The following is a 20,237-nucleotide window of genomic DNA, read 5'->3' as shown; positions in this document are numbered from 1 at the left end:
ATGTTGAAGGGTGTTCTTATTCAGGCTTTACGGTGGGGAAAGCCTCGCTCCCTCTGTGCTGCTGGCTGCATGGTGTCCTCTTCAGTTCAGCACGAAGTGTGCTGGCTGCAGACAGGAGGCTCTGTCGACTCCCGTTGACTCCGCCGGCTCCGCATGGAGAGGAGAGGGACCCCGCCTGTCCCCAGAAGCCGCGCTGGATGGGTTTAGCTGTGGCAGTCCATGGCTGGTTTGAGCTGCCTGCGGCTCTGGGACAGTCCCCTGCAGCGACCCAGGGTCCATGCTGCAGTGTTGGGAAAGGGGGAAAGGGGCAGTGGCCCCGGCCCGGCCTGGCGCCCCCCCACCTTCCAGCAGGCGAGCTCCGACAAAAGGGGAAGTCCCGCCTTTCTGTGCGGTTTAAATATGTAAATTGTGAGAAGCGTAATTGATCTTAAAGACTGTCCATCAACTCAGGGTCAACCCAATACACATACAAAACTGAATTTCCTGATTAGTCACTTGGTTCAAGCTGGGTAATATGAGTATAATGCTTCCAATGTGTCTGAAGTATTGTCACATGAAATTTGTAATTTCTTCATATTTTACCCTGCAGTACCTTGGATATTTCGAATTGAATTAAATACTTTAAATACTCTAGGGCTTAAAGACCTAAAATAGACACATTTAGAATTGTGCTGTAGCTATTTAAAAGGGATCTTCATTCTCATCACGAAGAGAGAAAATTTTAGTGAATGGAAGTGGAAGTCTTTGACTTCCTCTAAGAGAAAATGTAGCACTGATCATCTTCACATCCCAGTTGCTCAAGCTAGAAAGTGTGGATGGAAAATGGCTAAATAAACTTTCATGAATTTGCCAGTATTTCTTCAGTTGAGGTATTTAATGGAGAGATTAAGAAAATGTGGTTTATTTCATAAGTCCTGTGTGCACAGATTTGCATTGTGGCAGAAAGAATGTGAAATCCTATTTGTGCTTTTCAGAGAACATATGACCCAAATGTTTACAATGCAGGACAAATGAAAATGGGAGGGAGAAATTACATTCTCTAGAATTTTGTAGCCCTGCCAAGATGATGAGAGAAGGGGTTAAAAAAATTAAATGTAAAATTTTTGCTTTGGAAATAAGCCTTTTTCACCACTCCTTCAAAGAAGTGATCGTTTTAGGAAAGATATAATAACCATTTCAAGACACCCAATGCCTTGATAAGCCCAGGAGGCACTTTCTGTTAGAAGCTGGCTAGGCAATTCGATCGTTTTATTCCTGTTGTTTGGAAAGGCAGAGTCAGTTCCTTAATTATCTTAACTACTGTCTCTTTCAGACCCTGAAGGTCAGCTTTCATCATGCTGAGATTTGGGCAGCACCTCATCAAGCCCTCCATGGTGTTCCTGACGACAGAGCTGTCCTTTGCTCTGGTGAACCGCAGGCCAGTGGTGCCAGGACGTATCCTTTCCATGGGTATCTGTGCTCCTGGGAAAAGCAGGAGACGCTCGGGGCGCTTGGAAGGCCAGGTAGGATGCGACATGGGCTTATTCTGAAACCAGGCAGTGATGCTTGATCAGAAGATGCTTGATCAGTCTTGCAGAACTGCTGAAAACAGTTGCTTAGCAACTGTGACCTTCGAGGTGAATTTCTATTGACCTTTTCACCACAGAAGATGTATAAACAACCAGGTACTACTATAAGCATTTTAAAGTCTATCAGAGGTGGTACTGTTTAAATTCCATATTATGCTAAATAACACATCCTGCTTCGCTTTTAATAATGTCACTTATTTTTAGATGTGGTAACTTCTTTATGGAGGATTTTCAACTTTTCCTGGCTAAATGTGCACCATTTGTCAAATGCCAGTAGAATCCTGTATGAAGACTTTGAAGACTTTTGGGGTTTTTTTGTGGGACAGATTGCTTTGATTAATTTAGTTCAGAAGGGATTAAATAAACCATCTGTATAGTGTACACGTTTCATGATGAAAATATGAAGGCACATGTTGTAAGTAAAATTCTCCAGTTAGAAATTGTATTGTAACTTGATTATATAAGATGCTCAATATACCTTTTTAATGTATTTTGTAGTATAGTGTGTTATTGCAGTCAAAATTCTGCTGCTTTGTAACTTGTGCTGATCTCAGTGGCTGAAAGTGCTATCTTTTAGAAATAATCAAGACTGATCACTTTTTCCATAGAGGTTCATGGTAAAATTTTAGTAGGAGCTCAGTTAGGCAATTGACTGACTATGTTGGGGAAAAAAAAGTTGTTGTCTGGAGTTTATTGAAAGTTTTCTTGTTAGTTTTGTTGTTTTATGTTTTTTCTTTCATGATTTGAAATCAAGTAAACTTTAATATCTATCTTTTTTAACCCATAAATGTATTTCTTCTGAAATATGGAACCTTCCTTTCTTCCCATCACTTCTGTAGATTATAATTGTTCAATACTGAACTTCTCTCTGTTTTAAATGGTGTTTGTGTGTATCAGAAGTCACATCTTGGCAAAGATACATAGACTTCATAGAAACTTTAAAAATGCTACTGTCTCACCAATATCTTTTAATGAATAAAATTAACAATTTTTCTGATCTTCAAGTTACTGAAATACCTGATGTAAATCCAAGGTGATTTACAGATTTGTTATAACGAAAACCATTTTCAAAGCTATATAAAGACAGCGTCATATTGGTCACTGTGTGATGCAGGGCCTGTAAGTGCCTGAGCAGCTGCTGTATGCATTGTCTGGATCAGAGAGTAAATAAACTGTTATCTGTTCTGTGTGTGCAGGTTTTAAAAACAATATTTGACTATTGTTTTGAACTAATCAGTTAAGTGAACAATTGCATCTGTTGTTAAAAATAGAGTATTTCAGATAGCATTCTTGTTTTAAAGTTTCCTGAGCACCTAGTAATGACAAGTTAAGGAGCCTATAAAACTTGATTATTACAAGCTTCTTTCCTTCTTAAATAATTAAAGATTCTAAAATCTTGTTGTGTAGTTATTGCTGACTTTTGGCAGATACATTTATTTGCTCAGGGTTTAGGTTTTTTATACCATAATGAGTATTGCAGCTTATTTTATAGTGTCACATTGTTTTAATAGCTTGTGTTGTAATATATAATGTAGTCTTTGTTTCTCCACTGAATAAATGTTCAGGTAATAAAAACCCAACCCTTTTCCTTTCTCATTACAATAAGAAGAAATTAGGAGAGATCTTGATGTAAAGGCTAGAATACAGTATGTAAAATGGAGCAATTTGCAGTTTTAAGTCTTTAAAGCGTCTGTATAATTCAGCATTCATTCTGAGACCTGGCAGTAACAAGTGTATTTTCTTTGTTTTATTGTAATAATTTTATCTGCCTTGTCTTTGGCACACGTGTGACATTTTTTTTCAGTAGAAAATAAAATATTAATGTATGTGAATTAGAGAGACAAAGGAAATGAGTTTGAAAGCCATCTCACTCCAGGTGGTGGCTTTAATTAACTAGTATGGTTGAAATTCCATCTTGAAACAGAACATAGGGTTGGAATTATGAATTTGCAGTAATAGTTTTAAAATAAAACTATACTCTGGAAAAAAGTCAGTCACAATGGCCTTGTGGCATTCAGTGTGACTTGAGCAATGCCAAAGCAGGCTTGTTCAGTTAACAGATTGCAAAGTTTTGTTTTGTTTATTTCAAGCTGCCAGTCCTGTGAATTTAGCTTGACATTTGAAAGGCAAATTGTGCTAATAGAAACAAAAATAGGTAGAGTAAGAATATAGTATTTATGGTACAGAAAGAGTTCTGCTGTTTCTAGACAGAGCTGCCTCGTTTTTCCCAGCATTAGACTTCTGCCCAAATGGGTGCACAGAGTTCATGAACTCAGGAACCTGTTTGCATTGGGATCCCTTTGAGCGATTACTGCAGATTCTTGGATTGGAAGGTGCTGGGTTCTTATTGTTGAGTAAGGAATATCTGACATTAAACTGGAATCTTTAGTGTGCGAGCTACAACATGCACATGTCTGTGACAGTAGGTGCAACAAAACAGAGAGCTGCAGATGGTCAGGGTGCAGGATTAGTGCCTGTTTTCCTCAGGAGATCCACTCCCTTTGCTGTCACCTAGCAGGCAAATGCTTGAGACTCAGAGGTGTCTGACCACAGGCTGTCTGAAGACATTGTCACTTAATACCTGTAATAATAAGAGGTCTGTACCTGCTCTGCTCTTGCCTTCTACTTGTCTGATATCAGAGTAGGAAGGCACGTGGTATTTGGGACAGTCTTGATTAATGAGATACTGTTTTTTGGGGTGTACTTTTATGCTGACTTTCTGGTTTATACAGAAATGGCATGATTTTGTTCTGGTAATGCCAGAACAGTGCACATCTGGGCTCTAAGTGTGGGAGTGGTGAGGAGGTGAGCTGGGTATTCTGGAAGCTTGCTGCGATACCCTTATACAGGTACCCATTCCCTTTTTTACAACAGTCCTTGTTTCCTCTCAGTTCTGTCAGCTTGCTGCTCTGCAGAGAGTGACTGTGAAAAGCAGTCACTTGTGGCTCCCTTGAACAGCTCTGTGGTTGTTTTGGAGGAGGCAGCTATTCAATAGCTGGAGCAGTGCAGGGATGTGTCTATAGTCAGCAAATGCATTGTTTCTGTCACACAAAAGGCACAAGATGAACTGAATCAGCACATGAAAACAGCATGAGCTCAGCTTCTCCTTGGCTTCTTACTTGAAGTACTTCATTCAGAGCCTTGCTGCTTCCATAGTTCCATAGGGCAGAACTATGGTGCTGTTTGAAACAAATTCCATCTGCTCTTTCACATGGACTTTTTGTGCTTTAATATGGTAACAAATACCTTGTGAATGACCTACCATTTTACTGATGTTTTCTTAGCCCTGCACCACAGCTTTACATAGTTTTGCTCACATCTTCGATAAATATGAACTGGTTTTTATCACTGCTTTTCTCATGGTGTTGTGCAGGGTACTATTTTCATCTTGTGTTAAATATGAAAAAAGAATTTCAATATTATCAGAATCCATTTGGAAACTAGGATATTTTATTATAAGTAAAATTATTCATTAGTTATATCCAATTTTTTTTTCCAGTTGACAAGGTATTGATCTTTAGATTTGTGTTCAGGATGCCATAAGAAGAACTAGCACAAAAGGAACACAGCAACGTTTGTAAATTGATTGAATGCAATATGTAATGACAAACAGCAGATCTATGGCAATAGTATGTTATATAAAGCATTTTTCAGCAGTTTATTGAATTGGTTATTAAAAGGAACAGTTTTTCCAGCTGGGAACAGCAAGCTGAGGGTTATTTGGGCCAAGTAATTTTATAGAAATTTGTGGTGGACACTTTGGCTACCTTACTAAGGGCACATGTATGTGTGTAATAAATTAGAATAAACACCTTACAAAAATTTTTCATATGGGATTGATTATGAAAAGTTATTTCCATTATAAAAACACAAAAAAACCAGAAACATAAAAAGAAGGTTGTTTAACTGTTATGTACTGAATTTTGCTGGACTATTTGTATTGCCCTTTTCATAGAGATCTAAGTTTTCCCACCAGAAAGTATTCTGATTGTAGGGAATAGACCACATATAAAATCCCAAAGCATTTGGTATTTTTCTAGCAACTTCATCACTACATGGAGTTAATGGTCATTATTTGTTGCTGAGGCCATGTGCTGTTCTGTGAGTTACTGCAGCTTGTTCCTTTTATTAATGAGCAGAGAAAACATTAGTTGAACCAGATGCTCCCTTCCAAGGCTTGCTAACACCCCGAGCTGCAGTGTAATTGTTCTGGGTCTGCTGCAGGGGTGGGACAGGATCCAGGGTCAGGCAATGTGAGAACAGCATCTGCTCTGCTGCACAGTTTGTCTGGCTGGGAGCTCCCTGTCATCTGCTGTCAGAATTGCTGTATTGCTTGAGACTGATGTATTCTGTAATGCCTCAAATATTTTTCTAATGCTTTCCTTAAAAGTTTTGCAGTTAAAAAGAAACAATCCTTTTGATTAGTATTTTTACTTAATATATTTTCAAAGTAATTTTTCATTTAGTTACAGACCTGACAGTTTCCATTGAAGATAGCACACTGGAAAGAACAGTAGTATTCTCTCACAAGTTTGGTTGAAACCCATGGTATTTATCTTGTACATGAAATTTTAATTCTTCATAAAGTTACAGAGCTGCTGTTGTGATTTTATTTGTACATTACACATTTATCATATCTGTATTTATGCTCCATAATTATGAATTTTATGGGTTTCAGCCTAAATAAGTTTTCATATTTACCATAAAACTAAGATTAAGAAAATAAAATTCAGTTATATTGCAGAATATATAAGCTTATATCTACATATTTTAATAATGTCCACTGTATGTTTGCAACAACGTGTTAGACATATCTAATCTTGTGGGAAAGTAGAAAGTAGAAATCTTTTCTTTAGTGCTCATTACAGAAGCTTCCTATGTATTACTATTATTATTAGTTTGTTTAGCACAATGTTAAGGAGCAGACATGCTCCTTTTAGCTCTTAAGCAAAGAGCTAAAAATAAAGGGGTTTGGTAAAGACTTAGTAATTTAAATATGAGGCCGGAGATGGAATCACAATGGAGACACAAAATGTTGTTTGGTACAATAAGGCCTGGACTGCTTACATGAATTTTTCAAAATGTGTAATAATTCTAGAAGAAGAGGGCATTAGGAAGAGGATGCAGTTTCTTTGCTGGTGCAGAAAAGACTTCCTGAATGGGAGGAGCAGATATAAATGATGCATCTTATTTGGAAATGGGGGGCATGTATAGAATATATCTCTTCATCAGGAATGCAGAGATTCAGACTTACTTTATTGTAAGTATCTGAAGCTGTTGAGTATCAGTGAAAACTCCTGAATTTTTTTACCTCAGATCCCAAATAAAGCCATTCCATGGCTTTTCCTTACTGATCCCTCAAGTAGGATTTATTAATGCCTTATAATGTTTACTTGCACAAATGAGAGTAAGAAAAACAGTTCCTATGCTTAATAATTTTTAGCAAAATTAAGCTGTGCAGAGGACAAGGAGTAGGACTGTGCTCTTGGCAGCACCAAGACAACAGAGCAGCTTTGCTGTATTGTCAAGTTCCCTTCTGGGATAAGGGCTCTCCTCAAACAGCCCAAAGAATGACTGATCCGCTCTGTGTATGCAAACCACTTGAACTTCCTGATGATAGAGAGGACAGTTAATTATCTCAGGGCTGGAGTCTTTTTGTTTGCAGTCTACAAACAAAGGGATGGTGTTTGACTCACATTAAGAAATGCTGCTTCTGAAGATAACAGATTCAGGGCTCTGTGCACAAAAGCTTGTCTGTATGACTTATTTGTGGGGATGGAGTTCAACTGTCTCATTTGGTCTGATAAAAATGCTTTCTCTCCCTTCAAATCTTGTCTTGCGTGGAAGGTGCTCACTGTTGAAAGAGGATGTCCTTCACCATAAGGATATACAATTCTGTTTGGATTGTTATAGTTGCATTAATATACTGGTATTGATGAAAATCCCATTCTAAATCCTTTGTGCCAGTATTGTAAATAGAAAGGAAAAAAAAGGGAAAGTAATGGAATCAGAAGTATTTCTTGCCAATTTGCAAATGGAGTAAATTAACAATTAAATTACTTATTTACGTGTATTCAGCAGATCAGTGGTAAGAATTTCTCAGCTTGTAGCACAACCTACATTGGAAGAGGTGTTAAAAAAGCTGTGTAAGGCCACATAAAGGAGAGGCCGTAGCTCCTAGGCTGGAACCTGTTGCATCTTAGCAATGCTGTGGAGGGCCGAGCAGTCTCTTATTAGTCATGTGTTGAACCAGCCTTCAGCCCCGACTGTGTGGAGAGTAATGAGATCTCTGAGAAATGGGCTTGTAAGCAGTGGCATAATAGGTTGGATCTGCAGTTAAATTTCTTGACTACATTGCTAACAAATACTAAAATTCAGCTAAAAAATTCCAGTTCCATTTTTGTCTACTCACTTTCATTCACCTGTTTGTCATCGTCATTGATTGGAACTTGTAAATGGCTTAAACCACATTATGCATGAACCTCTCTACTGCTTTGTGTGTTTCAGGGGGACTCACTGTCCAGGTCTGAAGGTGTGTTACTAATGTGTGTCTTCTAAAAGTGGAACTGCTTGTCTTTACAAGCTCCAGGGACATGCAGAAGGGCTCCCATTTCATCATGTTTACTCTCATTATCAATTTTCAAAGCATGTTACAACTGTAGTTTCAAAGTAACTTTAAGGTTTCTGTCATTGGGGTGACAGAAATACCTGGTAAAAAGAATTTATTTTAGCATAGCAAGAAACCTAGACAAATGTTTAGTGAGAAAAACCTCAGTCTATGGAGTTGGAAGAAGTCAAGCTTAAAAAGCAGAAGAGTAAAGCAATGTGGAAAGATATGAAATTAAGTGGTAGCAAACTTTTGTATTAAAAGTGGCAGGGAAACTGAGGCAGGACACAAAAAACGTTAAATGAGTGTTTCCTTTGAGGTTTAAAATAATAATGGGCATTCTTGTTTAAAAAACTGTGAAGTCCTGTTCATCTTATCACTTGCTACAACTACCTGAAAGGAGGTTGTGGAGAGGTGGAGATCAGTGTCTTCTCCCAAGGAACAAGCAATAGGACAGAGGAAGTAGCCTGAAGTTGTTCTGAGGGGGAGTTAGACTGGACATTAGGAAAAATGTGTTTGTCAAAAGGGTTGTCCAGCCCTGGCACAGCTGCCCAGTGCAGTGGGGGAGCCCACATCCCTGGAGGGATTTAAATGATGTGTAGATGTGGCACTTGGGTACGTGGGTTAGTGGTGGCCTTGGGAGTGTTAAGGGTTGGACTCAATGAGATTAAAGGTCTTTCCCAATCTAAACAGTTCTATGATTCTATAAATAATAATAATACTTTTAGTCCAGCAGTTGCTTTCTGGTCTAGTAGTGAGCAAATTTGTAATTGCTGTGGTTATTGAACAAACCTGTAATTATATCCTTCTTATCACATCAGTAAAACCCAAACAAATAAATAAATGGATGGTAGACAACAAATACAAAGGAGGTGTTTTCTGCTGTTGCACTTTTGACACTATAGAAAATTTATGTACCTGCATTAGTAGCAGATAACCACAGGCTTTGCATTCAGGTACCAATTACCATGAACTTTAGAAAAGAAAGGAGGAAAAACCAATTTTTTTTTTCCTCAGTGTATAACTGGATTTAAATTCAGGTTTTTTTACTCATTTAAGTAGTTTCTGGTTAATGAAGGAGATGACAGTTACAAGCCATTCCTGTTAGAGTTTGTGCACCTTTTGTCCTCAATATAGCCATTAGAAAGTGATTTGCAGCACACACACAGTTAACCAAATCTGGGCAAGGTATTGCATGACTTGCTCTTACAGCAGAATATAATTAAAAGAGATGATTGGAATACATGGTTATTCATAATAGATATCACACAATTACCATAAGTAATGAAATACATGCAAAATCTCCATTTGTAATTAGAATAGATTTGCTGGAAAGTCAATTGGAAATTTCATTTATTGCTTATTGTTTCCAGCATATTGGGATATTTTGTGCTATTCAGTGTAATACAACTATGTGTTTTCTTCAGGAACATATTTTTTGAGAGGCATCTGGCATGAACTTCCTATTGCAACTCCTAAGAGGGGATCCAGTGATCCAATGTTAATCTGTCATCTCTTCTCCTTGCTGTGAAGAGCTTAATATATAGTATTTTTCTGTTGAAACATACATTAATATTCCTTGGCATATAATTATATTATAATTATATAATTAATCCATAATTATTACCTAAAGAAGATATTTCATAATTTCACAAGTAACCATTTTGTACTCCTTATATTTAGAGGACCTCTATTGTGGTTTAACCTTGGTCAACCACTAATCACCACACAGCCACTTGCTTGTTTCCCTGCAGCAGGAAGAGAGAGAGAATTGGAAGGATAAAAATAAGAAAACTCAGCGTTTGGTATAAAGACAGTTTAACAGGTAAAGCAAAAGCTACTCGCATGAGCAAAACAAAACAAGGAATTCATTCTCTGCTTCCCATGAGTAGGCAGGTGTTCAGCTATCCACAGGAGAGCAGGGTTCTATCACATGTAACAATTGGAACACCCCTTCCTTTCCTTCCTCCTCCCATATCTTCTGTTTCCTTCTCCTTCACTTAGCTCTATATGCTGATAGTGACACCACATGGTCCGGGATATCCCTTGGGTTAGTTGGGATCAGCTGTTCCAGCTGTGTCCCTTCCCAGCTCCTTGTGCCACCCCCACAAGGTAGGGTGAGGAGCAGCAAAGCAACAGCGAAAACATCCCTGAGTTGTCAACGCTATTTCCAGCACAAATCCCAAACTGCCCCATAGCAGCCCCTGTGAAGATTAACTCCACCCCAGCCCAAACCAGTACAACCTTCAGCAACGAAGAGGGAAGTAAAAGGCATTCCATGCACATGAGAAATATGCAGGAATGCTCCCTAAACATACAGGAATGGAGGAACAGGCCACTGTGATGTGCTGACCTAGTGCCTTGTCCAGAACATAGAGGGATCTATAATGCCATAGCCTGATCTCTTCAGGCTGCCTGGTATAGATGTCAGTCCTTTGAGGGGAAAGCCAATTTACTGTATTCCCTCAGTGAGTGCAGGTGTAGAGATCTGGAGAGAGAGTCACCAATACAGACTTCTTCAGATGCAACTTAAGGAAAAAGGAAAATCTTGAGCACGATTGCTTTGCTCTGATATGGTACTAGACTTCTTATATACCTGTGTAAAATAGGTTGAGTTTTGAGATGCAAGGTATAGAAGAAAGTTTCACGAAGGATGTCTGGACTTCAGGCGTCTCTCTTGAAAGCTGTTTATTGCATAGGCGAAGTTACAGCATTTCAGGGAGTGGGTATCCAGAGCCAGCCCTACAGCTGCCAGCTCCAGCTGTGGGCATACCTGAAGCCTCTTTCTGTTCAAGTTACAAAGCATTTTATACTTTTCTTTGCAGAGTATCTTAATACATAATAACCAATAAGCACCATACACAATATCTTTACGTTTGCCTATAGCCTATCATAACTACTACCATCACCATATTATAGTCATTATTATCCAATCACAGGAGTAAGTTACAATTTAAGTTTACAATGGAAAATTCTCAGACCTCTCTTTTTCTTCCTACATCGACATTTCTTGTTTGCCTGCAATATCTCTTTTTGGTAAATACATGTTTTCTATTTACTTATGCTCTTCTTGAGACTTATGTACTTGGTGAAAAACATGTCTTTGTAGTCACATACCTTTGTCCTACTCCTAAAAATCTCCTTCCAACTCATCTCCAACGTTTGCCTTCTCAGTTACTCAGTGATCAGTGTTTCAGCAAAACATCTTTTACTCTATATCAAAACTTGCTTCCATTTCTACCTCATCCTCAGTTTCTACATTCAGAGATCTTTCTGCCAAGCCTACATACCTGTGAAACTTTCTTACCAAACTTTCATCCTCCCCAACACAAGGCCTCAACTCTGTTGGGCTTCACCTCTTGTGGCATCTGTTGTTTTTAGGTAGGACAAAATCCTTCCTTTCCTGTTTTTCTCCTCTCCATCGCAAAGCACAGGTAACCAGCAACATGCTTTCCCCCACTGGCTGCTCCAGAGAGGAGCATGTACAGGATCTCCCACATTCTATGTATCCAAAGCTGCTCACCATGCTCTTTCTTTTGTTCAGGGAACATTTTCCTCTGTAGTTTGAAGTGGTAAGTGAGACTATCAAGTACAGTGATTCTAAAAGGCCCCATAATTGCTTTGCAGAGCTTCAGCGGAGGGTCAAGCACCTTCTCTGAGCAGGTAATTGGGTAAATTATGTTTTAGTAAGTTGTCTTGTGTAAAGTTAGACACCAACATAGCAGACAATGGAGGCTTTGTTGTAAAATGAGGCTACAGTAGGAAGTGGAGTGCATAATTCATGGATATAGATGCATTTCTCTTTATCACTCATACCATATCTAGGTTTCTACGGCTTCACAAGTGTGCATAGTCTGCTATTCATTTGCTAATGTATTTTACTTGTTGCTGTTCCTTGTAACCTGCTGACTTCTACTGCTTCTAATCAAAACATGAAAACCTCAGCATCTCTCAGTGATCTCTCTGGAGCAAATGTTCGTATTGAACAATAAAAATTGAATATTCCCCTTCTGATGCTCTAGTGTAACATTGTACTGCATTCAGATGAGTGATCTCTCTACAAAGGCTGCCTAAGAACAGTTACTTTTAGTTCAGGATTCAATGATCTTTTCCTGTTAGTAATTGGGAATGTATTGAGATGGCTTGTTGCTGTTTGCTTCATAAAATTAGAAATCGTGTGCAATGAATATGAGTTTAAGTAGGTGAATTTGGAAATTCTTCTTTTTATGCAGCCTGGTCTGATGAACTTTGTGTATCAGAATACAAGATTTTGCTCTGATGTGTATGTAAAAATGTAACCATTTATGAACATTTTTTAAAAATGTGTCATTGTTTCACTCAGTATTTCTTTTTCTGTCACTCCCAGGTAGAATTTGCCTAGTTGAGGGAGAAGAATATATGATACAGATTATATATTTAAATTATGCTGTAGAAATCAACATTGCCAGAATTCAGACATTGAAGCTGAGCCACTGTGAGCACACAGTGCAGGAACACTTTCTTAGGCTCAGTTTTGTTAATGATGTTTTAGTTGGATAAAGCCTAACTCAATATAATTCACTTTACTACCTTCATACACCAAAGAAAAAAGTGAGAAAAAATATAGTGAGGACATGGCTCAGTAAATAAACTTCATTCCTGGCTGAGAAGAATCTTAGAGCGCAGTTGTGAAAACATTACATTTCTGGTGACACTATTGAGTTCAAAATCATGTGTGATTTGGGGAGCAAGAGGAAGAAAGGAGAAGTAGAGAAAGGGGAAAGGGAAATAGGTTTGTCTTTATGGGAACAAAATTTCCAGGAATAAAAGTCTTAGATTAAAAATGTTATTAATAAGAGCTATAGCTGTAAATCTGAATCTGGGGTTTCCTGAACTATGAGCAGTGATTTTTTTTTTAATATTTAGAGTAAACTTTGTGACTGAAAGAAATTGCTGGAGATGAGGAGCATTTTTTATTATCTGGTACTTTGAAATCAAGATTGAACTTGTCTTTAAGGTTAATAAGAAGCTATTGTCTGTACGGAGGAATGATAATGATGGAATCTGGGTTGACATGGAGGAATTCAGTATAGTTTCTTTTTCTCTCACTCACTGACTGATGCGGACTGTTAGTGGGACAACAATGAGTTGTGACATTTTTTGCCATTCTCAAGCCTTCAAAATGGAATTTAATCTTCTTTAGAAGAAAGATTGATAAAAAAAGGGAGGGAAAAAAGTGCATTAGGAAGTGAAGTCAAGATAATTGGATAAGCTTTCAAAGAAGAGGTGCATCTTCTTTTTGAAGTGGTATCATTTAACTTTGAAAACAGTAATGGAGAATTACAAATAAAGCAGCTTTATTGACCTCTTAACCTCATATTCCTGACAGGAGCTTGAAAGGAAACATAAAGTTACTCTATTTCTAAATATCTACTAATAATTTAGAATTTGTTAAAATTCTGCTTAACTCAGAGCTTAACTTAATTAGTGATTGTATTTCTATATGTTTTAACACTTCTGTGAATTGCATTCATTGTAGGGCAAAATTAAATTACTTTAACTGCATCTGAAAAAAAGTCTGATGTTTTGGGATTTAAGTGCCTGATCATGAGGACATAGCAGGGTACCTCTGCCAAGCTTTACCTACCTGTTGAGTGTTTGGTGCAAGGACTACCAGCAATGCTGCAAACAATCTAATGCTTTCTTGTTAGAGCCAATTGCCTCCTGTCTCAATGTTCTGTAGAAACTTTTGGCACATTTGCAAAATGAAATTGTGTGTTCTTCCCCCTGCCAATTACTTCAGCTCCAGGTAGTGCAAATTAAAGACAAAAGGAAGGCAAACTTTTAAATTTGATTTGCATAGCTCTGTTGTGGTGGAGAGAAATTTTGTTGGGAGTGAAAAACTCTGTAAACACTTTGAAATAGAATAAATGTATTTTTCAAATGACTCTCCTTAAAAAAAATTAGTGAGAGACTTCAGACATGGCTGCTTACACTGAGAAGCAGAGGAACTAGCAAGCTTTTTTTGGGTGTGAATTTTTTCTTCTGCAGTCATTTTGAATGAATGCAAGACATGGAATTGCCAGCCTTCTTAGGTAGTGAGAAGACTTTCAGGATAAAAAAAAGAAAGCCACTTAATTAGTATCCAGTCATGTGGAAGGATGTTAATGACATTTCTGCTCAATTAATGTTTCCTTATTATGACCCTATCAATATTAATAAAATAATTTATACTTGCTTGTCTTTCAAAAAAATTCTGAATTTGACCTGGAGAAAGTTCATCTCAAAAATATTGCAGAGTTGTGCAATTCTATTTTTATCAGTGATGTTAATGGAGCACTGCTGAGTTAACATAATATTTTGCTGAGGCTATTTTAGCTTAGAAAACAATGAAAGTTTTCCCTTTTTTGCTTGTGTTCCTTAACAAAACAAAATTAAATGCATCTAATAAAATTATGGCTTATTTATAAATACCTGTGGTATTGAATGTATTTTTTAATGTGGAGAAACATCCTTCTTACATGAAAGTTTGGTGTTAAATAAAAGGTCACAATGGTTTTTATAACATTTATTACATCTTTATATACAAATCTTGAGCTTGTTTGACCCATTTTTAAAATGTAGGGACACAAAATGTCAAGTTGAGTTTGTTTGTTTTTTTCCTGTGTATGTGAATGATAATCTTAATCCAAACCTCCTGTGAGAGTCCAGGTCAGGCTTTATTCGTCCTTATACAAGAAAAATCTGGTCCATTTATCTGGCATTCACAACAGCATTGCTTGTTTTACTCTAATCCTCATGTGTGGTGTGGATTCTTTATTCTTGTTAAGGACTGGTTTTTAACATTCCTTGGTGTTTTAGAAGCCCATGGATTTATCTGCTCATTTCTATCTGTTCCAGTGCTTGCAGAGTAGCAGACAGTATGCAAAACTGACTGCTAAAACCAGGGGTATTTTTGTGTGCAAATCAAATGGATGATTTTATGTACCTGCTGTAGGTAAGAATTGAGAGAATTATACGTGGGATCTATTTGGAAATTTAATGGGGTTTGCTCTTCCTAATTTAAATACCAGCACACATAATAATGAGTATTTTGATCATGAATCAGATACAAAGGATCTGGAACTACTAAATGAAAGGGTAAAAAAATTATTATTTTAACTAAGTAGTAGAAATGCAAGGTCCTCTTCTGTGCAATGGTTGGATGGCTGTTGTACCTATGTATTCCAAACATCTACTGCTTTTGAGATATTCTTCTATTTATTCCACGTGGATGCTTGGTGAGGGAGCAGGGGAAAGGAAATGATGTGCAATCCAACTTTGAGTCTTTTCTCAGATCCCCCTTGATCTTTAACCATCACATTGATGGTACCTGAATGAATTTAGCTTTGTACCTCAGCTAAAGTGTTGTCCATAGGGGCTCATTTTATATTGCCTACAAGATATCAGAGTAAAGGAAATAATGTGATTTGATAACTGTGTTTTGTCACGATTGAAAAGGCACAGAGAGATGCTCTATTTGTCTTTTTAAATAATGAAAGTTGAATCAAGATTGTCATCTGATCTGTCAGAGGATTCAGCAGCAATAACTATCTTCCATTTCATTACTTCTCCTTCCCTTTTTAAACTTTCTTAATCTTTGCAAGAAAAATTGTCAACTGTTGTAGATCTCCAGTGTTTGTTGTGTGCATTTACTGGACATGAGTAAGGATATGTTCTTACTTCTAAAGCCTTCCCCGAGTTGGTGATTTTGTGAGGAGATGACAGTGTTCTCACCTGTCAGACACCTCCCGTGTTCCTTATCCCTGCAAGTTTGAAGAGAAAAAAGAGTAATTTACCATATCCATGCTCTTTATCCCTGCAGGTTTGAAGACTGAAGAATAATGATTTATCTAATCAAATTCTGGTTTTAATTCATACTTTGGTTTAAAATGATGTTTAAGGTTTTTTCTTCCATATTTGGTGGCTTAGATTTTTCAAAGCCATTGCTGAGATCATGTTGAGGGTTTCCTGTGATAATTGTTTTTACTTGTAGGCTGGGGCAATTTCATTAACTCTAAAAAGATCAATATTTGTCCTTAGCAAGATGTGCATACTTGTTATTCTTAACACTGTACCAGTTGGTCAGTAGTTACAGACTGTTGTTCATTTCTAACTAGAAGAGGTAGAAGATAGCTTTAAGAGTTAGATACTCTGAAACAGAAAGAATTTGAGAATATTTCCCAGTTGGAATTCACATATGTGGGAACATGACCATTAACAACTTGTACAAATTTTAGCTTTATTTAAAAACTAAAAGTGCCACTACAAGTGCTGAACAGAAAAGGAAGAGAAACAGTGTGGAGGTATAAAATGTGCTCAGTGTTTCTCATGAAAGACAGTGGACCTTTGACTGTCCCACTGTTGCGGGGCTGAGGAGGTTCCCTGTGAGTTCCTTGTCCCATTGACCTTGTTCCTTGTATTGGAGTGCAGTGAAAGCCAGGAGACTCATCTAAAAAGAATGTTATTCCAAATCTTGAATCTAATTTTTGTTGTTTGTCAGTTGAGCTGCTGTACTCTGCAAAGCCTCTGCTGTCAGAGCCACAAAATTCTCAATATCTGTTTAAGAAGGTCCTTTGTGATGTCCTAATTATATTTCATGACAGTCTTGCTTTGTTCAGTATAATAATGAAACTGAAAACTTCCAAAATTAGTTTTATTATAAACACATATTATATGCAACACAGTGATAAGCCTCATAAAAGTGCTATTCCCACTGAGTAATTAAATATCATTACCTGTAGTGACTGCTGGATTTTCTGTCATTTGTTAAGGAAAGGGAAGCATAAGTGTGATGCATATACTGAAAGCAATTCAATTTGCCCAATTAGCAGCAAGGTTTAAGATTTATTTCAGTTGCATGATTTGTCTTATGATATTAGTTGTTTTGTGCCTTTTGATGTAAAAATATAAGCCCTAATATGTTTTTTGTTTTATATTGTTGAGGCTTAATTTAACTCTAAAACTTTCTATGCAGATTCAGTTCAAGATTAAGTTTAAAATATCCATCCCATATGAAAGAAAAAAAGGCAGCGTCTTGGGGTGACTTTATGATGTGTATCCCCTATCACTGCTCTGTACCCAGAAAATCAATCCTGTGCCTTTCTGTGCCTTTAAACTGAGCCTGAGAGGGGGGAGAGGAAAAAACCAAGCGAACTTTTCAAAACAGTTTTTCAAGGACACAGATACTCCTCTGCGTTCTCCTGCTGTGGTAGCAAGAGCAGAGGAAGCACCCTTCTTGCTTTTCAGCCAGCTTTCAGCTCCTTTTCTCCAGAGGGAGATGGAGAGTTGAACTTTGTTTTCCTGGGTCTTCGGTTTTTCCCTTCTTCTCTTCTGGACTGTTTCAACATCAGAACACACAGGGAGAATTCTCCACCAAGGCCCCAGAGGTGGGCCCACACCCACCCAGCTGCAAGGAGGAGGAGAGAGACCACACCTACAGAAGGACTCTAAAATCTTCCCAGGTTTTCTCTCCACAGCGAGAGGTTTTATTATTCAGCATTATTATTCTTGTCCTTTGTGTTTGTTAAATAAATAGGTTTTTTATCTCTTTTACTTCCTCTGAGGAAAATTTTTTTTTCCCAAACCTGGTGGGGGAGGGATGGTTGTAACCTGCCTTCTATCAGAGAATATTTTCCTCCAAATTTGTCCAAACTGGCACAGGCAGTCACCATCTTTCTGTCTTCTTCCTTGGGGTGCTGGGCACACTGAATACCTGTTGGGGTTCCTCCCCCCTGCCATGTAGTCCTGGGAGAGGGGCCCCGGGGTAGAGGCATGGCCTATGGGGTTTCCCTACTCCCTGGTCAACCTCGTTCCCTGTTGGTTGTTTTGTGTTCCCCTGCCCGGGAAGGACCCTCTGGTCCCGTGATTGTTCAGTTCTTGGGCAGTCACCGACCAGGTGGCTGGAAAAATAAACATCTCTGAAAATATCTACCAAGAATCGGTCCATATCTTGTTTTCCACGGGCCTCGTTGTCTGATACATGTGTTGCAAGAATCCCCACTGCAACAAATACCGAGGATGTCTGCTGTTTTCTTTAGGGCTTTAAATCTGCTCTGTTAGACACTGATGCCCAGGGCCTGGCCTTCACCACTGTGCACTATTTGATAATAAGGATGTGATGGTGCAGTTGGCACTGACAAAAGGAAGTAAAGAAGTAATTAATTAGGTTTGACTCTGCAGATGACAGTGTAGCTCAGATCACTTCAGACTATAAAAATACCACAAATGATAGACATTTGGAAGTAGTTTCCAATAAGTGGAAAATGTCTTTTTACTGGAAAATAATTTTACTGAAACTGGAGAAACAGTAAGGAAGAACTCAGAAACTGGTAGACTCTTTATTCCAAGTTCCCTCCAATACCTTTTGGCAGCTACCAGAGATTTAGAACAGTGAAGAATAGGTAATGTGAAGGAAAACAATACTTTTTCCCAGTTCTACAGAAAGCAGAGAAAAATAATTAAACTTAAATAAAATTTTTAGTTCAGCTAGTTGTATATGATGGCAGTTATTTACTCAATTAAAATGTCTCAATTTATTCTCCAAAACTGTATTGGTTTGGTTGTTTCAGCTATTTTTCTGTAAATCAGGGATGCCAACAGACATATGTTGCTCTGTGAATGAGGCTGGACTAATAGGGAGAAGGAAACCCTACTAAAATAATTTACTCAGGTTGTGTTCAACAGGATTCTTGAAATTTTGCTGAACTTCTCCAGTTTCATACATTACTGAGTTGATTTTGATTACTTAAAAGCACATTGCCCATTAGTGGTTCAAGCTAGGTAAAGAGCTGAAGAATATAACTGCTGTAATCTAATGAATTTTCTTATTTTCCCATACCTAAAATACTGTAATAAATTAAAGACAATCTGATAAAAAGGCTGGTTTTGTCTTTTAATATTAGACTCAGAGACTCATTTAGGAAGCAGCCTATTTGTAGCTAAGAGGAAAGCTGGATTTTAATAAGCCTTTTATAATCTGGTAAACTACACTAACCAAAAAAAAGGTCTTGTCCCTACTTGTACTTTTTGTAGATTTTAAACATATTTTTCCTTGTATTAATCCTTCCATTTCTTTGCCTATTGTGTATGTGTCTCATTTAGAAGATTGTGGTGGAAAGGGGATTGTTAGTAAAGTCACAAGAACTATGATTTTTTGAAGAGTCCACTTAAATCAATACATAGCTACTGATAGCTGCTTAATGACTGTCTGAGAACCTCTTATTGTTTTTCTTGACAATTGTTTTGATGGGAGGAGAAAAAAAAAATGTATTCATGCAAAACAGGTATTTTAGATTACTTCCTGTAGTAGTTTGGTAGTAGCCATTTACATTGATACCCTGGGCTGAGTGTAGTGTTTTTGAACGTTAGGTATCAATAAAATAGAACTCTTTTAGTGCCACAGCTGAGTATGCTTCTTTCATTTTTCTTATGTTGGTTTTGATCCACTGCAGCAGATTTTGAGTTGTGTTGAGATAAACTTTAAATCATTGCTTTCAAGAAGAGGAAAATATTACTGACAACAAATTTTCTCTTCTTTTTTCCTGTCTGTTTCCTTACATAAATGCTCCATTCTCATTTTGGATGCAGATTGCTTTAGTTAGCAATCAGTTTCCTGTGGCAGTTATGTCTCAGTGTTTTAGCCCTTGTTAGGATCACTAAGTAACCCATAGTAACAGCAGATAATATGATAAACTTACTTGGTGTGTGAAGAATGTGGTGTTTTTAGGTGTATCAAGTGAACTCATCTTCACATCAGGATTTGCTAGAGCTGAAGAACTACTGTTTGAAGTTTCGATATATTTTTTTGTCACGAGTGAATATTCAAAATCATGATCCTTCTTTTTAATGGAGATGCATCACACAGACTCTAAAATCTAAATGATATGTGCTAGTTTCATTTGGAAGTATAATTAAGGTGTATAATGTCATTTAACTGTTTAATGAACTCTGCATAATGTAATGGAATACAAATATTTGACCTTCCTGACAGTGACTGATGGATTGAAGTTGCATGGCATGATATCATTAGAATGTCAAATAAC

General features: G+C 37.5%; 1 protein-coding gene across 9 annotated transcripts in view; it reads left to right on the top strand.

Moving 5' to 3' along the window:
• Positions 1-20,237, top strand: part of FHIT (fragile histidine triad diadenosine triphosphatase) — a 620,602-nt gene that overhangs the window by 210,739 nt on the left and 389,626 nt on the right. For all 9 annotated transcript variants that reach the window (XM_019280433.2, XM_010390178.3, XM_019280432.3 and 6 more), the window contains one exon: positions 1,313-1,434. In XM_019280433.2, the coding sequence (XP_019135978.1) occupies positions 1,335-1,434 (100 nt within the window). In that variant the 5' untranslated portion in view covers positions 1,313-1,334. The remainder of the gene's footprint in view (positions 1-1,312; positions 1,435-20,237) is intronic.

Source organism: Corvus cornix, chromosome 12 (assembly GCF_000738735.6).
Source record: "Corvus cornix cornix isolate S_Up_H32 chromosome 12, ASM73873v5, whole genome shotgun sequence".
Taxonomy (NCBI): domain Eukaryota; kingdom Metazoa; phylum Chordata; class Aves; order Passeriformes; family Corvidae; genus Corvus; species Corvus cornix.
Note: the sequence above shows the minus strand (reverse complement) of the source record. Positions and strands in the feature narration are given on the sequence as shown.